The sequence below is a fragment of the Megalops cyprinoides genome, chromosome 4 (assembly GCF_013368585.1).
Source record: "Megalops cyprinoides isolate fMegCyp1 chromosome 4, fMegCyp1.pri, whole genome shotgun sequence".
Lineage (NCBI taxonomy): Eukaryota > Metazoa > Chordata > Actinopteri > Elopiformes > Megalopidae > Megalops > Megalops cyprinoides.
Genome location: NC_050586.1, coordinates 37855823 through 37877304, shown reverse-complemented (window position 1 = coordinate 37877304; position 21482 = coordinate 37855823). Strand labels below are relative to the sequence as shown.

Sequence of the window (21482 nt, the reverse complement as noted above, 5' to 3'; positions counted from 1 at the left end):
TGTAGTTATGTTAAATATGTACACCTCCTCCTCATCATTACTTGCCATTACATTCTGACGGTGTATCTTACATATGCAACTAAGTCATGCCTTGTAAGGATGATGATCTGATTTTGAAATTTACAGCTAACTACACCACATATACAGTAGGCTAGATCATCATAAATGTTTGGTGTTGTTGCACTCGCTGGGGAAAGAGGTGCCGCTGTGTGTAAATGGCTAATATGCTGAGAAGGTTGCAAAGAGTAAAGACCACACTGCAACAGCCGCACGCTACATGGACTCTGTGGCTAAGGCAGTGGTTGCTTCCGACACTTTGAATGAACGGTGCCAGGAGAAGTTTTTGATTTTCTGCAAGAAAAGTTGAGGTGCTGTAACTATGTAAACAAGATGGGGAAGCTTCTAATTTTCACACGTTGATGGGGTCAGCTCTAATTTCAAAAAGTTACATCAATAACAAATTGTAAAATGCAAAAAAAAATGTGTACTCACATCTTGTTTCATTTGGCTGAGGCCGTTGGCACAGACAACAAGGACTTACAGTGAACTGCAGGAATATTTCGTTGCACTTACTGTTCTCGTGTGAAAAGCTCGCCTTCGTTTGTCCAAATGCCTCCTTCTGAGCTAATTATTCAGCCTGTGTTTGCACCTGAATGCTGCCATATCAAAGGGAAGCCATGAAAAGAGTTGGCGCCAAACTGATATAGCTGCGGCACTTTATAACTCACTGAAAGAGAGCGGTCTTGTCAGTAGATTGACTTTGTTAAAAGCTGCCTGTGTTTGCTTTCACGGATGTATTACGGTCTGATTTAGTTAGCACAAACTAAGTAGACATTTCCCTCTTTTGTGTGAGTAGTATTTCTCAGCTGAGGGAAATTGGTCTTGAACATCAGCTTTAAGAAGTGAATGGACACTTTCTACTTTGCAAAGAATTAGCCTGTGCTGTTGAAATGAAAGTGCATGCCATGTAGTATGATAGTATGAAACACACCTTGATAAATACATTTCTGATTTTGATGTCCTCTTGACTGCTTCTGAACAGTAATTGAACAAGTATGAATTGACTGTGGTGTGTGCATTTTCCACACAGCCCACTCTGAAAATATGTAATTCTGACCCCTCCCGTGTGAGTTGTCAAGTTGGCAGACCTTGGAGGCCAGTGAATTGGTGTGCTTATTGCATTATGCGGGGCACACAGAAAGTCCTTTGTGAAGTCTCGGCAGTGTTTTCCAAACATCTCAAGTCTGAGACCAAACGCATTTGCTCACTCTTGGGTGGGCTAAAATTGAGTTTAGCAGCAGTAGTACTATGCAAAGATGCAGTTCCTCACAGTTACAGACCCATGTTGTTGTCAAAGGTAACCATAGCAACAGGAAGTTTTGTTTTGTTTTGCTAGTTAGCTGGCATAGCTGTGTTAAAGTGACCTAGTGGCTGTACTGTACTGTAGCTATCTGGTGTAGGACTTCAAACCAGTTCCTTACCTATATCAATTTGATGTCAATCTGGTGCTAGACCTATAGGTCCAGTCTACAAGTCGTTTTTTAGTCTACCATTAGTGAATGAGATCATGGATCTTAAAAGAAGAATTGTTTTTCCCAAATTGAAAGGGAGAAAGCAGAATGTCATTCTCGATAAAATAAAAAGTGAATTCAGCTATGTCAGTGTTGGATGCATTCACATTTTGTTTGAATGTATGCACATTCTGATAGGGATGTCTGTGGTTGGATATTTGTGAACTGGAAGAGTAAAACCACAGAAACACTGCCCTGCACATGCATAACTTCTCAGCATTGTCTGATGTTTCATGTGCAGTTATCTTTGCCATTGTTGTATAGGTTTTTGTGACATTGACTTGTGTTTTTTCATTTGTGTGTTTGCTGTGATGACGTTTAATGAGCCATAAATTGAACCTTCTCTCCCTTTTGAGTTAATGAATTGGCCAGGCTGTGGACAGTGCATTTTTGTAATCGTATTGTCTTCACAGCTCAGTTTAACCAAGTTTAACCATTTCTTGCGGTCATTTTTGTGCTTTACCAAAGCAATCAAGTCTTAAGGCGTGGGAGAATTCATATAATCACACTAAATAAAGTTCACATCTGCAAAAATTAATCCAGATCTACCGGTATAGTTTTAGGTTTTTCAGGTTTCATGTTCCATCTAATAATAATAACAAAATCAGGTTAAACCACATTCTTAGTCAAGTATTCTCACACATTTTTTCTTACAGGCTTGAACAAGGACATCTGGGGAGAGGATCATGGACTGGTAGATAGTGTGAGTATCTCCATATTTATACCAGATTGATACTTGCCAGGCTGTTTGATCACCTTGTTGCTGTTGAAAATGAGAGTATTGATCAAAACAGCATTATTACAGTTTTTTGAATATTAAGACATGTATTCTGCATGTTATTTTAAATGTAATTTGTTACTTTTGTTTTTCTTCTCTTTTTTGGTGGTGGGAGGGGTGTGAAAACTAAAGCTTTCTACATTTCATTTAACCAGATAAAATGTTATTCTCAAAAAATGAACATTTAAAATACAGAAAGGGACAATATATTCAACAAAGCTCAGCACTGAATGTTGCAAGGTTCCCAAGCCCATCCATACTCCTGATTGGAAGCTGAGGTAGTTAATGACTGAAATCACAGAATTCCAGCGCAGCACTCTCCTCAAAGGCCACCTCTGCAGTGATGATCTTGTCTTGTGTATCTAGATTATTGGGTTTTCATAGTGTCAAGGTCCTGATGGCAGGAGAATCTTCTTGAAAATGGTCTTGATCCCTGCAAAGAAATCACAGAAAAGAGAGAGAGTAAACTTGTTACAATAGGACTTTTTCAGCAGTGCCACTGTTGCTGTAGTTAAAATGTTCGATGGAAGTGCAGTTCCATAAAAGATGCATGCTTGTTCTCAGAAGGCAGAAATGTCTACAAGCCATTCACAAAAGGTGTTTGGTTATCCATGTATAAAGCATCTACAATCAAATTCAATATTTTATGGCTCATAATGAAGCCACATTCTTTGTTGAGAGTGATTTTAAATGAAATTCATATTTCCCATACTTCTCAGTAGTTACTGGTCACCATTCACCTTATGCATTAACATTTGAAACATTTTTCTTTTTTAAACCATTTTGTGGCATAGTGGTAAGGAGTGCGGCTTGTAACCGAAAGGTTGCAGGTTTGATTCCCTGCTTGGGCACGGCTGCTGTACCGTTGGGCAATGTACTTAACCCATAATTGCTAAAAGTAAATATCCAGCTGTATAAATGGGTAAAATGTAAAACTGTAACCTGTGTAAGTCACTCTGCTAAACAACAATAATGTGAAAGTAGAATTTTTCAGCAATGAAACCATGTACTGTGTAATATGTAGAAAATGTCTTCAAAAGATGTCACAGTGTTTGAAACTATGTTGTATTTATGTATCTGAACTATGTATCTATGAAGACCATATTCATAATTAGGTACTCTGTTTGATTAGGCAATTCTAGTTCCAATAAACTTATTCCAGTAATTAGGTGTAACTTCTGTGTGTAATCATCCGGTCTATGCCATTCTATTAACAGAGTGTGTTTACAATAACATAATTCAATTGCATTTTATGGCAGTCTTCAAACGTGTGTAATTTGTGTCTGTATTGAGAGGTGACCTGGTGTGCAGGTGTAGGGAGAGAGAGTCATATCCTCTCAGAGTGGTTTATGAGAGGCAGGTGGTCTGCTAATGGACTATTGAAACACCTCCCAATCCTCCCCACCCCCATCAGAGCTGCTATTCTCATGTGCGAATCCACTATTTCCCTTTTGTCTTTGAAGTGCTGTGGAAAATGGCCGCTCTCTCTTTTGTTCTTTAGGTTTTCGAGGAGCAGCTCATACTCTCTGTGGAGGAGGAGGAAGAACCTTCACCACTGGAAACAGGTAGGGCTTTCATTTTGAAACCCCATATTCCACATCAAGCCTGGGTCAGGGTGTTCAGTCCTGATGGCAACCTCCCCCCCCCAACTCTGTTAGTGTCCCCTGAGCACTGTCCATGATTTTGAGTTACTCATGAGACTCGTACTGATTGGCAGAGAAATCTCTGATCACTTTAAGCAGGATCGCAGGCTTTCCTAGCAAACCAAGAAGCACCACAACACAACTTTGCAAAGGAACTAGACAGGCGTTGTTCTCATTAAAAGACCCGCTGTAGTGATGGCAATATCTATAAGCACACATGAGTACACGTGAGTTAAAGGCCATACTATGCAGATATTTATTTTAGAAAGGCAACAGGCTTTTTAATATACAGTTGAATATGCAGTTTTATAGAGTATAGTAGATTTACGTGGTTTCAATTGCTCAGCAGCTCTCAAATGGAGCAGCTCATGAGAGCAGCTCATGAGAGCAGCTATTCACTACTCCTGTGATAGTGTGTGTTACACATTGTCTCATATTTTGTTGTGTCCTCACTTAGAATGAAGTTTGCAATGATTTTTTAAGATCATAATAAATGAGAAGGGGTTTAATGATCTAATTTACTTTATAAATTCAGCCTTAAATGAGCTGCAAACAAGTAAGCTAGTGTTATTATGCCAGTTAAACATGACAAGGGGTGTGCTGCTGACAAACGTCATTTGTTAAATTGGTAGTCAAATGAAATTCTTTCATTATTTTCATTGTTTCTATGCCTCCTTTTTAATTTATGAATCTTTTACATTCAATTCCTTTGCTGTATGCCTAATTATGTTTACTGCCGTTGGAGAAGAGCAACCAGAATGTCTGTCTTAGTTTTATAATCCTGGTTTTTTGTAGTTAACTGATTCACAGATCATATTTTTTTTCAGTTCTGCTTACCTTTTTGTAAAACAGGCACGTAGATCCACTACTGTAGTTCTGTACATAAATCAAACTCTGTCTCCATGGCGATGCTGTCTCAGCATTCTATGGCATTGTGGGTGGTTGAGTGTTTGGTATAACAGACCTCCCTGGGTTTAGAGATTAATCCCTCTCTTTAGAAGATTCGGCTTCTTTCCAAATTGGTCTCCATAATGCTCCATTTAGCTAGATCCTCAGTAATTTCCCCCTTCTGTTCATAATAGAATTTCAAATCCTGTAAGTAATTTTGAAAACGCCCCTTTTCCTGTGCAACCAAATGATGATTTAAGCCTTTGAGTAAGACTGACTGTCAGAACAGTAGTAAAGTAGCATTCAGTCTGTTTGTAGAGTCTCTGTGGCCATGCTTCCTTGGTAGCACCTACTTCTGGGAGAGGACAGTGTCAAATATGTGGACTTTTTTTTTTCAGTGGACTCAAGATCATGTTTCTATGCACTTTCCACATGCCACGGATGTCATTAAATTTCATGAGGATATGATTGCATTTTTCCTGTCATGGTTTTTGGATTTTTTTTCTCTTTAGTGACAAATCAGACAATTGATACAATTGAACATCTAATGGTTAATGATCCACCTATACAAGTTTTGGGAGGCTCATTCCTCACTGGTGGAATGTTGTGGCTGCAAGCTCGGTCTGAGAGTTTTACACTTGGCAGACAGCAGCTGCAGTTTTAATATCTTGAGGGTTTGAGTCGGTCGGTCTGTTTTTGCCATTTTTTTTTAAAGTTAACTGCTTCTCCAGCTTTCTGTCTTTTCATCCGGTGCCTGTGACCTCAATCAGTTCTAAGCCACGGAAACCCCAGTTCTGGTGGTGTGGGAGTCTTCAGAATGTAGTTCTGTGCTCATCTGCTTTTACTCAAGCCGTAAATTCAGAATGAAAGGGCTAACAGGAAGTGTAACCGTCTTACATAGTTTGTTCTAATAGTGTTGTAAAGTTATTTGTCCTGGTGGGACAAGGGATACAGGAACATGGTGGTGTGGATGGGATTGTATGTTATTATGCGATGCATGATCTTGTGGCGTTATCGCACGCAGTATGCTGCAGTATAGGATGACAACAATACAGTGCAACAGAGGCAATAATAATGATCTAACTTCAGTTTCGCCTGCTTGCTATTGTATGTAATTCGCCAATTCATGCAAAAGAACAAGGTATTCTGTAAAATATTGCGGTGTTGTGTTTCAGTTCAGTGTTAGCATCTGTGCCCTGGATGTTTCCTTAAGCGTTTATCACAGAATATCACTTCAAATCTGTTTTGAGTCATGGTTTCTTCAACCACAAAATATTGAACGTGCAATGACCCTGGAAATAATGTAAATTGGAATCTTATTTTCCAAGTTTTGAACTGTGTTTTCTTATTTTTCCTCAAATATAATAGAAAAAGGGGATTTGACATTCATATTCTACATAAATTCTTGAATTTACAATTTAATTCCTACATTCCTGCATCCACAGACACATAGACTGACTCTGCGTCGAAGTTCAAGAGTAGCTTTGAATGCGTGATCTTTTTTTGACTGGCTTTAGAGTTTAGGGTAACTTATGTGTTGCTGTCTTTTGTCCTTGCAGTGACTTGTAACTCTAGCAGAAGAATTTTCTATTTCAGCGACACAAAGGGGGGAGCCAATTTCAATTCCTATTCTTAACTCAGGAGCTACGGTAGGCCTCAGCTGTTGGGACCATAATTGAAGTGAAGTGAGGAATGTTAACAAGCTCAAATGTCATGGTCTCACAAAAGCGGACATTTTAAGATGATCCACACGTCGACGTTCCTCCCCCCTTCCCTCTTTTATGAACTCACTCATTTGTTCTCTGCCCACAACCCAACACTGCCCCCCCCCCTTCCCCCCACTCCCCTGGCCCTACCAGCACACATTGCGCTGTTAAGGGGGAGACCGACAGAGACGTTTAATGTGAGTTTAGTGAACAAACAGTAATGCAGGCTCTTCTGTGGGGCTGGCTCTCCTGTGAGCACATATGGGCTCCTGAAGAAAGGAGTTTTGTGTGGCATGGAAGATGCTGGGGAGGGGGAGGGGTTGCCAAGGCCATGCTGAATGCTAATTGCCAGCGGAGACTTGTTTAGGGAGAGTGTGTAAGAATGGAGGGCTTGTTGTAAAGTGGTCACTGGCTCACTTGTTGCCAAGAGCAGAGGTTACCCCTGGTGTTATAAAAACGCCAGGCTTCAGCTGTGCTAAAATTAGGGGACCTTACAAGAATCAAAAAAAGGGAGCATGGAGAATCTGAGGAACAGCAGGGGGAAAAGTAAAAAAAACGTTTTAACAGCGCAGGCTCCACAGACAGAGTCTTCCTTTTTAAATGATGTGGCACCGCTACCCTCCTTTTCTCTGCCACTTTCCCTTGCGCGTCTCCAGTTTGCGTACAGACATGTGAGCGAGGACAATATGGGAATTGCCATTTGTCGGGAGGGTTATCTCGCTTTCTCAGCTGCCAAGACGTGGCCACTGCCAAAGCCTGTGGGCCAGTGTGTGTGTGTGTTGTGGGGGTGTTTGAACGTAGAGTGAAAGGGCTTCCCGTGGACAGAAACCGCAGAGTCTCTCTCCTCTAGGACCCCCACCCCCAGACTCCTCGGTTTGTGTTTGCGCACAGAAAAGCTCCTCTGTAGCAGATTGGTGAGAGGCGAGCCAAAGAAAACAGAAGCGTTCTCGGAACGCTCACTCACTCCATCTCCAGTGCTGGGGCTGTCACCCCCGTCGAAGCCCCCCTCTGACCTGACTTTCACGTCCCTCTCCCTCTCGCCTTCCGCTTGGTTTTTTCGCACCATTTTCATGCAAAGGGGCAACCCTGAAGCTGTGCGCTTTAAGCTTTGCTCGCTCCACCGCGGTGTGCATTTGTATGGAAATCGGGAAGATGAGTTAATGATTCACCGGCCCAGGCTGACGCTTTCAGCTCCTCGGGACGCTCTGTCTCTGCCTTCCTGGGGGATCTGGTGGATTCTGAGTCCGGCTGTCGTCTGCCGTGGCTCCTGTTCTGGGAGGAACTCTTGGGACCCCCTCCTCCCCGCCTCATGTTTGGGCTCTGTTTCTCACAGCAGGCAGTTAGTCCACTGCTTCTCTGTGGTGCGATTCTTTAGAATCAGGCATTGACTTGGGGATGCACGTGCCGCGTATCAGCGGTCCTGCTGGAGATTTCACCTGAAACTCAGCGGGGACAGACATGGATTCAGACTCCGACTCCCCCTTCAATTACTCCTGGCCATCTTTTCCCAAAATGAGGATTCGCAGGAGGACATCGAGACAAGGTAAACAAAAAAGAATCAAACAAGCAAATGCAAGTGTTATTCAGTGTTCATGACAGTTGCATTCTGTGCTTATTACTTTAAATGACAATTCTTCAAAAGTTCAGTAAAACTGCTGCTAGAGAAAGCTCTCTCTTTTTAGCTGAGACAGCTCATTCCCTGTGAGCTGTCACACCGATATTTGAAACCCAGCAAAGAATGAGTTAAAGGGCACCTTCGGCTGTTTTGTGAAGAAAAGATTATTAGTTTAGTATGGTGTGACATCATAATGGTTAAGGAGCTAGGTCTGAGTCCCAGGTGGGGCACTGTAGCGAAAACACCAACACAGTGGCTGTTTTATAAATGCTTTGTATGACCAACCAGATATTCTCCCTTGGTTTAATTACTCACAGACACTTTAAATAAATGGAAACTGGTGATATAACTGCCTAGGTGGTTTAGGCATTGTTGCATTCACCTTATCACTTTGGTATTTCTATTTTTTTCTTTAATTCGGTATTTATGACATTGGTCTTCCTGTTAGGGTTTTTGGCAGCATCACTGTTTACAGATGTATTTGCATTACAGACGCAAATCCATTTTTCTCTGTATATAACTTCTTTGTCTCTTTCATGTGCTGCACTTGCATGGTCATGGCAGCTATTAACACCAGGTGTATATTCAGGAAATCTTGATAGCTGTATCTTGTGTCATTGTGTTCATTTCTTGTAAAGCCTGTGATGACATGGGCAAGGCAATAGCTTTCTTAGAAGCAAAGTCTATTTCTGGATTGTTTTTAGGCTTTGGATGCTGGTCAGACAGAATTTTGATAGGTGCAAAATGGAAAAACATGTTTTTGCTAACTCTGATGGAAAACACTGAGAAAGTATTATTGGCCGTCACACTTTCAGCAATATTTGACTTAAGATTACCCGCTAGCCTTTCATATGTTGTCCTGGGTCTTAAGTTTATCTGTGAGACTTTACTCTCACAAGGTCAGAAACAGAAAAATTAAACACTGTAATCAATGGAAAGACACCCATGGAAACAAACAATACTTCCAGCGTTCTTTCTTAGAATGCCATATTTTATGAGGATTATGACATGGATGAATTGCAGGGTTCAACAGTTCAGCTCTCAGGGTTTTTTTCTTGAAAGAGTATTATCAGGTTACTGCCATGTCTGGGTCAGTGACTGAGTTCCAGTTCTGGATGTTCTTGTTGGCTGAGGAGGACAGAGTAACTCCGTTATGTGAAAGTTTTAACTCTGTACACCATGCGCGGTGCTTTACACAGTACTTTGTAATAGTTGCATTATGGATTCAAATTCTGAACATATGCTTTTATGGTAGAACATCATGACGTTATTGCTGTCCATACGTATATACAACTGATGAATTTTTTTTTTTTTTAGTGAGGGTATATATATTAAAAGGAAAGACATTATCAATAATGTAATACATACATGGAGGCTTATATATCTTTCTAAAATTGTATTTCATATTTAAATACCTAAAAAACACAATTAAAAATCTTGGAAAGGATCTGGTACTTCATGCTGAAGTACGGAGCAAACACATTGATCTGTAAGCGTTAGCAGGAGGACTGCCAACAGTACGTTTGTGTGTGTGTGTGTGTGTGTGTTTGATCATGTAACTAGATATACCATGGACCATGTGTAATACCAACGGATGGTACTGACCTTACAATAAGCAGTGCTGCAACACCAAGTATCACAGTGGACAATCATAAACATAACTGCATTGCAAACCACGGCTGTGCATTTTCCATCTCCTCACATTTAAATTCCCAGGTGGGAAGCTGGCAGGAAGCATTCTGCTTCAATTGTTTCAGCTTTGAAAAGAAAGAATGTATGAAACTAAGGACTACAAACCTGTTAAGTCACTTTGGAAAAGGGCACCTGCTTTGGACATGAGTATTGCAGTGTTGTGTAAAGAAAGATATACAAGCACTTAACCTCCTTGAGTGTGTTCTCCTGTTTTTTTGTCATTTAATAATCACGTAGGATCTTTTGTAGAACCAAGTATAATGTTGTTGACCATGGCAATATGGGTTCATAGTGGTTCTCTTGTTGCCTTGGCAAATGTGCTTTTATGATGTAAACATGAGGTAACCGGACTGTCCCTTGAGCATTAACTGGCTTCATGACTATTAACCCTTAAGTGCCAACTTTATCTTTTGATTGCTATGAACATGCTGAAGAATATTGAATATTTTGTGCAGAAATTCTAATGCTTTATTAGGTGATTTACAACAGCATGTACTGTGTATGATGTTTTAAGAGCTTATGGTAATTTACCTCATAATCAGTAATGCTGTGACATAAAAGATATAACAATTTTGTTTCAGTGGTAATGTAATCATTTTTATTTGTCAAGCAAGTATCTAATACTTTATTTTATCCACATTTCCAGATCATTCAGTGATGCATCAATTATTCTGTGAGATGCAACTTTAGGTTGAAGCTCAAAGTAGTCCAATATGTCAATGACATCTAAATATACAAATACAAAATAGAAACTTACGGGATGATAATCACTGAAACTGTATTGCAGTTGTTAATCAAATTATCATTTGATTAATTAATTAGTTAATTTCAAGTTTTAGAAAAATAACTTGTCAAAGGGACATTCAATGAGGACTTTAAAAAGATACAGCCCCCGAAAAGAGAATATATGTCCTCATAATATTCTACAAATTGGTATGTAAGTGATGTGATTTAAGTGATTAAGTAATGAAAATACAGCTCACACATTACCTTTCTGTCTCGTTATCTGTGGCTGTCTGCAGTCAGTGTCAGGAAAAGAAGGGTTTTGACTACTTACCTTTAAGTAATTATCATCATTTTTTTAAAGACCTTGTGTGATTTTCTAGTGCCTTCCTATACATTAGTAGTATGGAATTATCAAGTGACAGCTTTGACTATCATTTAATTAATATGTTCCTATGATATGCATGTATTTGAAAGTAGTCTATGTTAATTTTTGTGATTATAGTATCCATGTTTTTCCTACAGTTCAGAATATTTGGAGGAAAAAAAAACAGTCGACTTTTCAAGCTATTCTTCCATCATGAGGAGTTTGGAACAGACCCACATGTGAGTGGAACTCCACTCCTGGGTTGCAGAGGCTTTGAGCCAATCTGAGAGAGCGTTTCACTCAAAACGCTCTCGTTCTTCGACCCTGACCATGTCTGGACTCTTTGTCCGCCTTTGTGGAGCATACCCTGCTGGGCGTTCTCAAGTGGTGCTGGAGTCCGCAGGTTGGCTTCCAGTGAGCTGAAATCTTTGGAATTCTGGTTGAACTTGCCGTGGGTCCTCTAAACAGTGGAAACTGGAGTGGTTTGGTGAGGCTGTCAGTGGCTTGATGATTGCATGGATGGGGTACATCTTCCTGGGCCAAATGGCCTTTTGGAATGATCATTTCAATACCGTTGGTTTCCATGAGAGAAATGCTTTATATTGCAAATAAGCTTAACTTTTTTTTGTAGTCTGAGAATGTGAGAATCAAATATGTTAATATACAGTATGCATATATGTATTATACAGATACTACATCTATTTGTAATTAGATGTAATATATTGTATGGACTGTTTTATGACTTTTAATATTAAAAGTCATTTTGAAGCATTATTATTAAATATTCTAAATGAATGATATTTATTGTGTTTTCTTAGATGAAAATACAGACGTCAGATAGTAGTAAATGAGATATCCATCACAATGGAAAATAAAAGTCCTCCTTTAAAAAACCCTGTTTTCTTGGCAATAAATTGTACAGGATGCTAAGCCAAGACTATGGAAGGCCAAAACCTTTGAGGTTTGGACACAAAGTGTGCTGAGTGCTTTTTTAAAATTTCCTCGTTGTTGAGAACAGTATCTAAACGCTGTTCTTTTTTTTTTTTTTTACCAGAAATAGGCTCATTTTAAGCTTTCGCAAATTGTCTTCCCAGGCATTTTCAACTATTAGCCATAATTGTTTCTCTGAATACAGTATATACTATTGAGCATTATAAAGCACTGAAGAAGTTTCATACATGTAATGTTTATGGATGGATTTCGTTTATGGTTTGCAAGTGACAAGTGGAGAGACGCTAAAATGAACACCTATTTGGCGGTGGGTTTCCGTTGGCTTCATGCGTGCTCATCTGGTGAACCTTTCAGCCCACGGATGGTTTTCAGCTTAAGCTAAATGAGACTCAGTGTCTTCAGGAAGATCGGCCAATTGCTGCCTGATTTATGCCTAACAGATTCAGTTGATTTCTCATTCCAGGTATTTTGTAAATATGTATCTTTACATGCTACTGTTGCTTTAAATGACAGCTGGACATACTTAAGTGTGAGCATTAGTTCACAACCATATTGAATGTTAAGCGAATTCAGTTTGTATTAGAATTGTTGTATAGTTGAACAGTGACAGAATTTTAAACAGAGGGCTGACTACGCAATAACCTGATCTTATCCACAAAAGTGATATTTTTCTTCAGACACAAGGAACAGCTGTTTCTTCTTCATCCATGCTGTGGTTGGAAAAATCCCTCTCCCTTTTTCTTACATTACTATGTTACATTTTCATTCAAGTGATAGTTGGAGAAGTTCCTTTCATGCAGGGGCTGGCACATGTTTGTGAACCAGGCCCGCGGTACTCACAGAGTAAAACAGTACTGTAAACATAAGGTGGTAACTGCATGATAACACGATCTTAGCCTTTAAAAACACATATTTTTCTTCAAATGTGGGGAATGGCTGTTTCTTCTTCATCCACGCTGTGGTCTGAGAGATCCCTCTCTCACAGACGCCGGCCCGCACCAGCGAGCCAGCCCCCCGGTACTGACAGCCCACTCCAGTCCCCTGACCCTGAAGCAGGAGGCAGTAGCCTGGCATTGAGCTGTGAAATGAGCTGGCTCGATTTCACCTCAACTTCTGCGTGGCCACTGTTCTCCTCTGGCCAAACAGACCCAACCCCCACCCAGGCCCCACCCCCACTGTGGGTAATTAAACCCAGAAACATGGCATATCACCAGGGAGAGCTCAGAGCCTGTGAAACGCGGTGGGCGCCCCCTTCCCCCTTCCTTCTGCTGTCCCAGAGCTCAGTGTTTCTGTTTGACATATGAACAGGACCCAAGTCCTCTCAGTGTGAATGAAGAAGGGTTGAAGTTCGAGCTGGAAGCCAGTTTATTTAACAGGGTTTCATTCTTGGCACATTTTTGTCTCAGGAAGAGTAGGTGGCATTGTCTTTCAATGAAACGTAAATCTTTGATACTGCTCATATAATCAAGAAGAGAGCATAATTTCAAAGGAACAACTATTTTTTTTTCAGTTTTTCAATCTTAAGTTCAACTGTCATGTTGAATTGTAGTTAATACTGGATACATTATTTTACCACAACTTTTGCAAGAATACACCCATCTTTCAGAAAATGTGATGGCTGTTGCTTGGCTGATTTCTATACTGTATGAGCTCATCTGATATGCAAAGCGTCTCTGCTGGGCAACCAGTGTTGCACCAAAGTTCAGGTGAAACATCCTTACAGGTTCCTGCAGTGCCCTAACTCCTGAATTCTTCTTAATCCTCCTGATCAAACAAATTGCAGCATACGATGCTGCATGCTGTATACAGCACAAGCGTGTTTGTTTAAAAAAAAAACAAGTTGGTCTCTAGTTCAATGAAAATAATAATTTGGCTATTTCCAAAACAGATCCTGAAATGTATAGGTATGTAAAGTGGAGGAGAGGAGAAAATGTTTGTTTCAGGAACTGTGAAACTAAAGCCTTTTATAGTAATAAAAAATAAAAGATATGCATACAGGATTTGCATCATTTCCTTTCTTTGTCAGACCACGTGGCATTTGAATTGAGTCAAAGAATCCAACAGAAAATTGTAAGGAACAATGGTCAGGTTCACTGTGAGATAGACCTACTAAGAGAGTTCTTGTTTATGTAAAACTAAAAGTTTTCACTTGTACAGGATATTCGAATTACTCAGGCCCTTATATCAGTACTGCGGGAAAAATTGGTTAGCGCTCAGAGTTTATTGTAAGTTCTTTTAACATTAACTCTCCTTCTGCTTAGATATGCAGTTATGGACACAAGGTAGGGTTTCAGCTGTGTCATTTCTATAGAGGATAAGCAGTGTCATGGAACCAGGTAACTAGCTTTTGTTACATACAAATTAGAGAAAAATAGACCTTTCTGTTAACAAGATTGTTTTAAATTTGACTTTACAATTTACATTAAGTTAAGTTGTTTGGGAAAATGCTTGGTACACATTTGTTCATAACCGCTGCAGATCTATCATAATTCTTCTCTACATTACATATCTTGTACTTATCGCCGAAGTAAAACTAAAGTTGTAAGTTGGTAAAGTGACACGAAGCTAAGGTGATTATTTTGTCTCTTTCGTTGTAGAGAAGAACCTGTCTGCCTCGCTCAGCACCCCCCCGGTCCAGTCCACCTTCACTGCTGCGGCCAGACTCTCTGCTTTGCTGAATGGGAAGGAGCAAGTCTACGCCAATGCCATGCTGGTGGATCAGGTATAGGATGACCATGCCTTAGCAGAATGCATGACAGGGCATCAGCCCTTCTGTCACTGTGTCTTTTCTCATAACTCTGATATTCATGCCAAGCATTTAACTACATAGCATATACTGTTTTGTTCTTTAGAGGGGACTAGGGTGAAACGAAAAGAGGAAACACAGTTGCTGGCTTTGTAATGTTGTAACGGTTCGATGTTCACACTTGGTCTGGTGAAATTTTTGGGAGGCTAAGCAATAAGAGACAGTGTGGTGTCAAGAGTTGAAGTTCATATGGGACTGGGAGAGAACAGTGCAGGAGATCCCAGGAAGACTGTGAGGACAGAGACTGCAGGACGATTTCCTGGGACCTGTATGCAGGTCTGACATGCGGAAGTTTAATTTCAGTAAGTAGGCACTTATCTAGGCAGAAATGTTAATGGGGCATGCAGTAATTGAACAAATCTATGAATGAGAGGGAGGGAATAAGAGAACAGTCTTTGTAGCATCTGTATAATGGTTGCATGGCAAGTAATGAGAGGGTTAAATAAGTAATGTCAAGGGAGAATACAGAGTCAAGGAGAGAGCCTTAAGGAACACCCATGCACTGTATGCAAACTCCCAAGAATGCCAAGATTGATGGTACAGTACACAGGATCCAAGAACAGCATTTCAGGGCTGTCCCAGAGGTCCTAGCTAATTGAGGGTGATCTTTATAGTGCGGTCATACACTGTCTGCCAGTTGGGTCACCACAGAGGCAAGTCAGAACATGCTCTTGCTCAATGGAGGGCAACAGACGTTTGGATGAGCATCCATTCCGGAAGCCTGACGGGAGGAATTCCAAAAGGAAATTCTATTCAGGAAATGCAGGCAATTGTTCATGAACAGCATATTCACATGTTTTGGAGATGAAAGGGAAAGCGGCCAATAATAGGAAATGTAGGGTGACTAGCACACGAGAGAGATGGCACAAACCTGTTGGAAGGCGTAAGGGAAGCGTCCAGTGTTGAGGGAGGAGGTTACAGTTAATTCCAATGTTGAGGGAGGGGGTTACAGTTAATTTGGTTTGAACATTTTCTTCCCCCCTCTGTTGATTCTAACACTGATGCTCCTCACACCACAGGTGGATGACCTGGATATAAAGTACAGTATCGCCGGGGTGACGGGTGACAGCTCCGTGACGGAGAGCACAGGATCGGACGCCATGAGGGAAAGTCCCCCCGACCTGCCCGCGCGCTTCCCGGAAGCAGGCCCATCCTGTTCCCGCGCTTCCCCGGCCCTCGCTGAGGGGTGGGAGGCCAGAGGCGCGACCCCCGACAGAGAACAATCGCCCCCCGCACCTTCCTTCCCGCCCCCTTCCCCTCCGAACCTGGAGCTGGCTCGTCTGAACCAGCCACCCCTGACTGGCCCATTCAGTCAGGGAGGAAGCCCACCACGGGAGACTTGTGCACTGAGGTAGGAGACTTTGTTTAGGAACCTTGGTCCTGTCTGTTATTATTACTGTTTGCTCAGTGTGCGAATCTAAGCAGTGGCTGTTATAATCTAGTAGCATACTGGTTGGAGTTGGTTATTTAGCATTGTACTGCTTGTTATTCATATTACATTACCCCCTTCTGAAGGATTTCATACATCAATATTTGATAAATGTCAGCTACGGTTGTACCCTTGGGCAAGGTACTTCACCAAAATTAAATATCCAACTGTATAAACGGATAACTGGATAAAGGTATAATGGCTAACATGTAAAACTGTAACCTATGTACGGCTCTGGATAAGAGCGTCTGCTAAAAGACAATGTAATGTAATGTAATGTATATCCAAAGCTTTTATATTACATTATGTTATAAAATATTATAGGGACCTATATTTATGGTCAGAATGAACATAGTATCTGTAATGCATTTTTTCTGGTATATAACACTAACCGTTTTGGATGAGAGTAACACAGAAAATGTAACCTTTGTTCCATTAAATGCACTGTGCTCAGCTGTGTGTTAAAGAGGTGCACTACTCCAGAATGAGGGCTGTGATAAAGGTGTAGGCATTAGGTTACAGTTACATTACTGTTAATGTCTTCACAGAGCTAAATGATTGAACACAGAGCTCCACTGTAGCAACAGTATAATATTAGTCTGTCTTCACTACAATACTACAGTTATTTGAACTATTTCTTAAAATAATGATGTGAGGATGAGGATAATTATTACCAGACCTTAAAATGCTAACCACTGGTGCATTAGGCCACAAGGTACAACACAGCATCAAGTCAAAAATACCATCCTAATGGAATGCTGTTCCCACTTCTGGATAATGCAAATGCTGTGTGTCAGGCAATGAAAAATTTAACTGGGTGCTAATAGTATCTTTCCTTATTCAGTATTCAGGCCTCATTGGCCCTGAGAAGTCTGTTTGCACTTGTGTTCAAGCATCGCAGGCTTATGACAAAAAGCTCAGCGAGTTTAATTTTACAATCTGCATTTGTTTGACAGAAAGTTATAAACTGTGCCAGACTGAATAATGTAAGCAATTAAATTCAAATTTAATACTTCACTAAAGCCCTAAATGAATGGACAAGATTTTTCTGTGGTTACTGTTTGTTGAAAAATAAAGACTACCACTGGGCAGACTCTTTTACTGATTAACAGACTTCTAAACAAAGGTAAACTTTTCAACTCCCTGACCCAGGCCACAGAACAACATATAGTACTCTTTTTCCGTAACTTTAACATGTGTGCTCTTTAGATGCATTAATTTTTGATGCATGGTTAATCTTTTTTCTGTGTATGTTTATAGATTTATATTTATTCTCTATTTGTCTTCATGCACAAGAGATAATTGAAACTTAAGTTTAGCCCACAGTAAACACCACTCAGTATGGATCGGCCCCTCTCGTCGGTCACAGGGTCACGTTGCGGGTCTCTCTGCTCCTGGTTTGCTCTAATCTGTGCCTTGTTATATCCCGAAGCCCCAGTCTGGTGGCTCTGGAGGTGGACAGCGAGGAGGAGGATCTCCTGGGGAAAGCGATCCTGTCCCACGTCCCCACGTCCCCCAAGTCGGGCAGCGTCCTGCAGGCCAGCAGCGGGGACGAGCAGGACTCCTTCGACACCTCTCCCGATCTCAGCAGCAGTCGGACCCACTCCTCCTCTTCCTACAACCCCCCTCCCACAAAGGTACAGTCCTGCATTCCTCGCGTCTGCCGGTGTCTCTCTGCGGATGTAAATACAAGCAGCGTGGTGTAGTGGTGAGGAACAGGTGCTGGCACTCAGGGTACAGGTTTGATTCCCAGGTGGCACAGTTCTGTACCCTTGAGCAACGGTTACTGGGCAGTAATGGGTGCTTATAGGTAAATGGGTTTCAAATGGGCTTATCCTTCTCTGTTGGGTTACTGGACTTGTTCATACATTAGTAAGCATTGTGAGCTGCTGTGGATAACGGTGCCTGGTCAGCAAGAAAGTCATTTTGAAAGAAAGTATTTTGTCAGGTGCTAGTAGATGAGTGTTATGGTTGCATTTTTCTGAAGGAGTTGGGGGATCCAGGTATCCGCCTGCGGTCGTACTCCTACTCCTCACCCAAACTCAGCCTGGTGCGCCCCCGCTTTGCCCGAGATGCCACCATCCCCGATCTGAGCGAAGGTCAGTGCCTGCGTCCTTCCTGCTTGCCAGACAGAAAATGGAACAAATGCTTTTTAGCTTTTGCCCATTAAGATAAAATACGACTGGCTGTACATATTGTACTGTTTTCCGTGTCTTTCAGACTTGTAGAGTCACATGCAAGGGTAGCTGAAAGAATTCTTATCTTATAGCACATTCACATTTTCCTTTTTTAAATGTGAGAACTGATGTGAATTGTATGCCATGTTTGTTTATGTCTTTAAAGCTGGATAAATGAAAACTGAGATATGTTCCTATGACATGTGTGATAAGAGCTGATGTGTTTTTCCTCTGCTATATCTGCAGGGCATGTTTAAGGTGCTTTTGGGTGTAGAACAGTGTGTGTGGGTGTGTGTGTGTGTGTGTGCACGCGCGTGTGTGTGTGTGTGTGTGTGTGTGTGTGTGCGCGCGTGTGTTTATGTGTGCGTACAGTATGTGTGTGTGTGTGTTATTTTGTATATTCCTTCCATAAGGGGAGCATTACTGAATTTTCTTCATAAGTTTTAAGTGAAGGCTAAGAATCAAGTTAAGGTAAAGAGTGACTGTGGTTATACTCATCATGATTCCATTCACCTTTTGACTGGTGAAGTAATAAATGTACCAACACCTGATAACTATTCTCATATTGACAAATTATGGCCTTTATGCATTGAACTGTATTGACAATGTAAATACGATTTACTAGTACTCAACATTAATGCTGTATACAGTATATTGGAACAATTACTGAAGTCATCCAAACTCTACTAATGAGTGTTAACATTTGATGGAATCAGACAGCTTCTAAACAGGGAAGGAAAGCTTGTGGCCAAGTTGATCTCAGTTGGTACATGGCTGTTGTGTTGGCACTGGACTGCCTCATATTCAGCGATATACTCCTCTAGTGAGCGCTGTATCCTTGCCCTGTAGATGGTGTAATCAGCAGCAGCGGTCACTCCTTCCTACAGACTCGCTCTAGATCTAAATCAGTGTGTCTGCTCAATCCAGTTAGTAAGTACATCCCCAGACAATCCTGCGCGGAGCCCACCCAATTAACAGCATGTAATTCCGAGCACCAATCCCCGCGAGACCGCCCCATAATCATGTAACCAATTAGGCTTGCTTCCATCGCGGTGTGCATTCCTGTAATAGTCTGTGGTGTCATTGCCGTTCTGGAGGGGGGTGGGGGTGGGGGGTGGAGGGGGTGTCCTGGTGCACCGTGATTGAAGGCTACAAAGTGCATGATCTTGTTGCAGTCCAACAAACTAATTTGAGTGAATAGGAGCGTGAGAACTAATTCAGAGAAACAAGACCTTCCGTGAACACAACAAGCATGCATTTTGTACCTTGAGGCAGTGTTGGTGTGATCCCTGTGGGATGCTCATTATGTCATAGATGTCATTGTTCCTGTCTTTGTTCTCTGTCTCGCAACTAGCTTATCTGTTTTCAAGCAGCTGTGTTCAGTGTATAACCAGCGTGAAATTGTTCAGATGAAGTGATCACCGTGAGTGTGCCGACATCACATTACATTGGCATCAGGATGCATCAAATGGTTCTGATTAGTGTGATTTTTTTTTTTTTTTTATGTCAATGACAACATCGATTGTTACTGGACTTTGAATCATGAATCATTTTGTTAAACATTTGCTCTGATTTGAGACTCTTGATCAGCGATAATTCCATGCAAAACAAAGAATTTTTTGCTTCACTCACATCCATGTCTTTTGTGTTACTTTTTTGCAGAACAGCGCAGCTTGAACTTGTCAGAACATCCCAAAGAGAAAAGGTATTTTCAAAATCTGCATAAATACAAATATGTGTGTCATATTCGACAGTAACACCATTTAAGTACAACTGTATTTTAGGGGGGTATAGACATATTTAACCGTAGACTAGATTATGACCTTCATAACCTTTTCAACAGTGAAGCGACCACTTAATGACATTTGTAATTAGTCACAACAACACAGTATCATCACAGCAGATGATCCATCATAATGATACATCATTTTGTAAGTTGGTTTGTCATTTGCAACATCTCATACTGACATGCGAGACAATCCCAAACACAATGATTGATACTAGGTATGATACGAGGTCTAAATGGTACAAGGCCTAAAATAAAGTGCTACTACTTTTTCAGTGTGAAATGTTTTTTTTTTTTTTTGCATTAGACTTCACTTCAGCCTGATTGTGAACTGTAAAATTGCTTTATATTAATGTCGGTGTGATTATTTGCCTTCCTGGTAACAGCGGGTGGTTTTGACGTCTCTCCCTGTTCGCAGCTCTGCACAGCAGGAAAGGGATTTGTTTACCCAGGGTTATTTTGAGGTTGTAATTACATGATTTTCAGGCCTGCATTTCTCATACAGGAAGTGTGTCATGTCCGGTGTCAGCTCATTGTATAGGTCAGCAGCTAGAGACGGGGGGCTTGTCCGTGCAGCGTACGCAGCGTCTCTGACTACCTGCTCACACTCGTACAAGCCACTTAATGGCTATTAAACGGCAATCTGCACCATCCTGTGTACTCTCTGACCGACCTCTGCTTTTTAATCAGGTTGCCGCTCTCTGCTGTTTCAAAGATCATTTTGCCATATGTAATGCAGGCTTTCAGATGATGAGAGCAATTTACATTGGACTTACACTGAAGTGTGTGAGCTCTGTCTAAGCTCATGATTTCTCCTTCAAACTGAAATCTTTTTGTGCTGTCAAATAAGGCATTTCATTTTCAAGTGTCAGTATATAAGCATTTACTATATTTTGTATGAAGTATTGTCTGTTTTCTTCATGAAATCCACAAATGGGTGTCAAATGGCTTCTAAATTATCAAAATATAAAGAAAAATATCATTATATTGTTTACTGAAGGGAACTAACCATTTTCATGCATTTTCATTTTTAACTTTTTAACTAAAGTTATAAACATCCTGGTGTTCATCTCACTAACTTTTGTGAAATAAAATAACAAAGACCACTCATCTTTTAACTAATTGCCTTTTTAATTAATATTTGATAAACATTGTCAAATATAGACCAAAAAAGACAAAAGCACCATAAGAAAAGATAAATGATTACCTCATGAAACTGAGAACGGAGGCACCCAGATTTAATTGACATGGCTTTTAAACTCTTTGAACTTCATTGGAGTCTCATAATGAATATGTTAAAATTCAAAGAGTGCCTGTAATATTCAACACACCGTCCAAGGCACCACAATA

At 40.8% G+C, this 21482-nt stretch overlaps 1 protein-coding gene across 4 annotated transcripts in view; it reads left to right on the top strand.

Annotated features, from left to right (window-relative positions):
* The window catches only part of LOC118776296 (rho guanine nucleotide exchange factor 28-like), a 69419-nt gene that overhangs the window by 29049 nt on the left and 18888 nt on the right, over positions 1–21482 (top strand). For 2 of the 4 annotated variants that reach the window (XM_036526517.1, XM_036526516.1), the window contains exons 8-14: positions 2228–2274; positions 3851–3914; positions 14532–14656; positions 15760–16091; positions 17602–17806; positions 18157–18268; positions 20009–20051. In XM_036526517.1, coding sequence (XP_036382410.1) covers positions 2228–2274; positions 3851–3914; positions 14532–14656; positions 15760–16091; positions 17602–17806; positions 18157–18268; positions 20009–20051 — 928 coding nt within the window. Of the gene's footprint in view, positions 1–2227; positions 2275–3850; positions 3915–7810; positions 8130–14531; positions 14657–15759; positions 16092–17601; positions 17807–18156; positions 18269–20008; positions 20052–21482 lie in introns of those variants that run through there. The other 2 variants (XM_036526519.1, XM_036526520.1) reach the window with 2 other exon arrangements.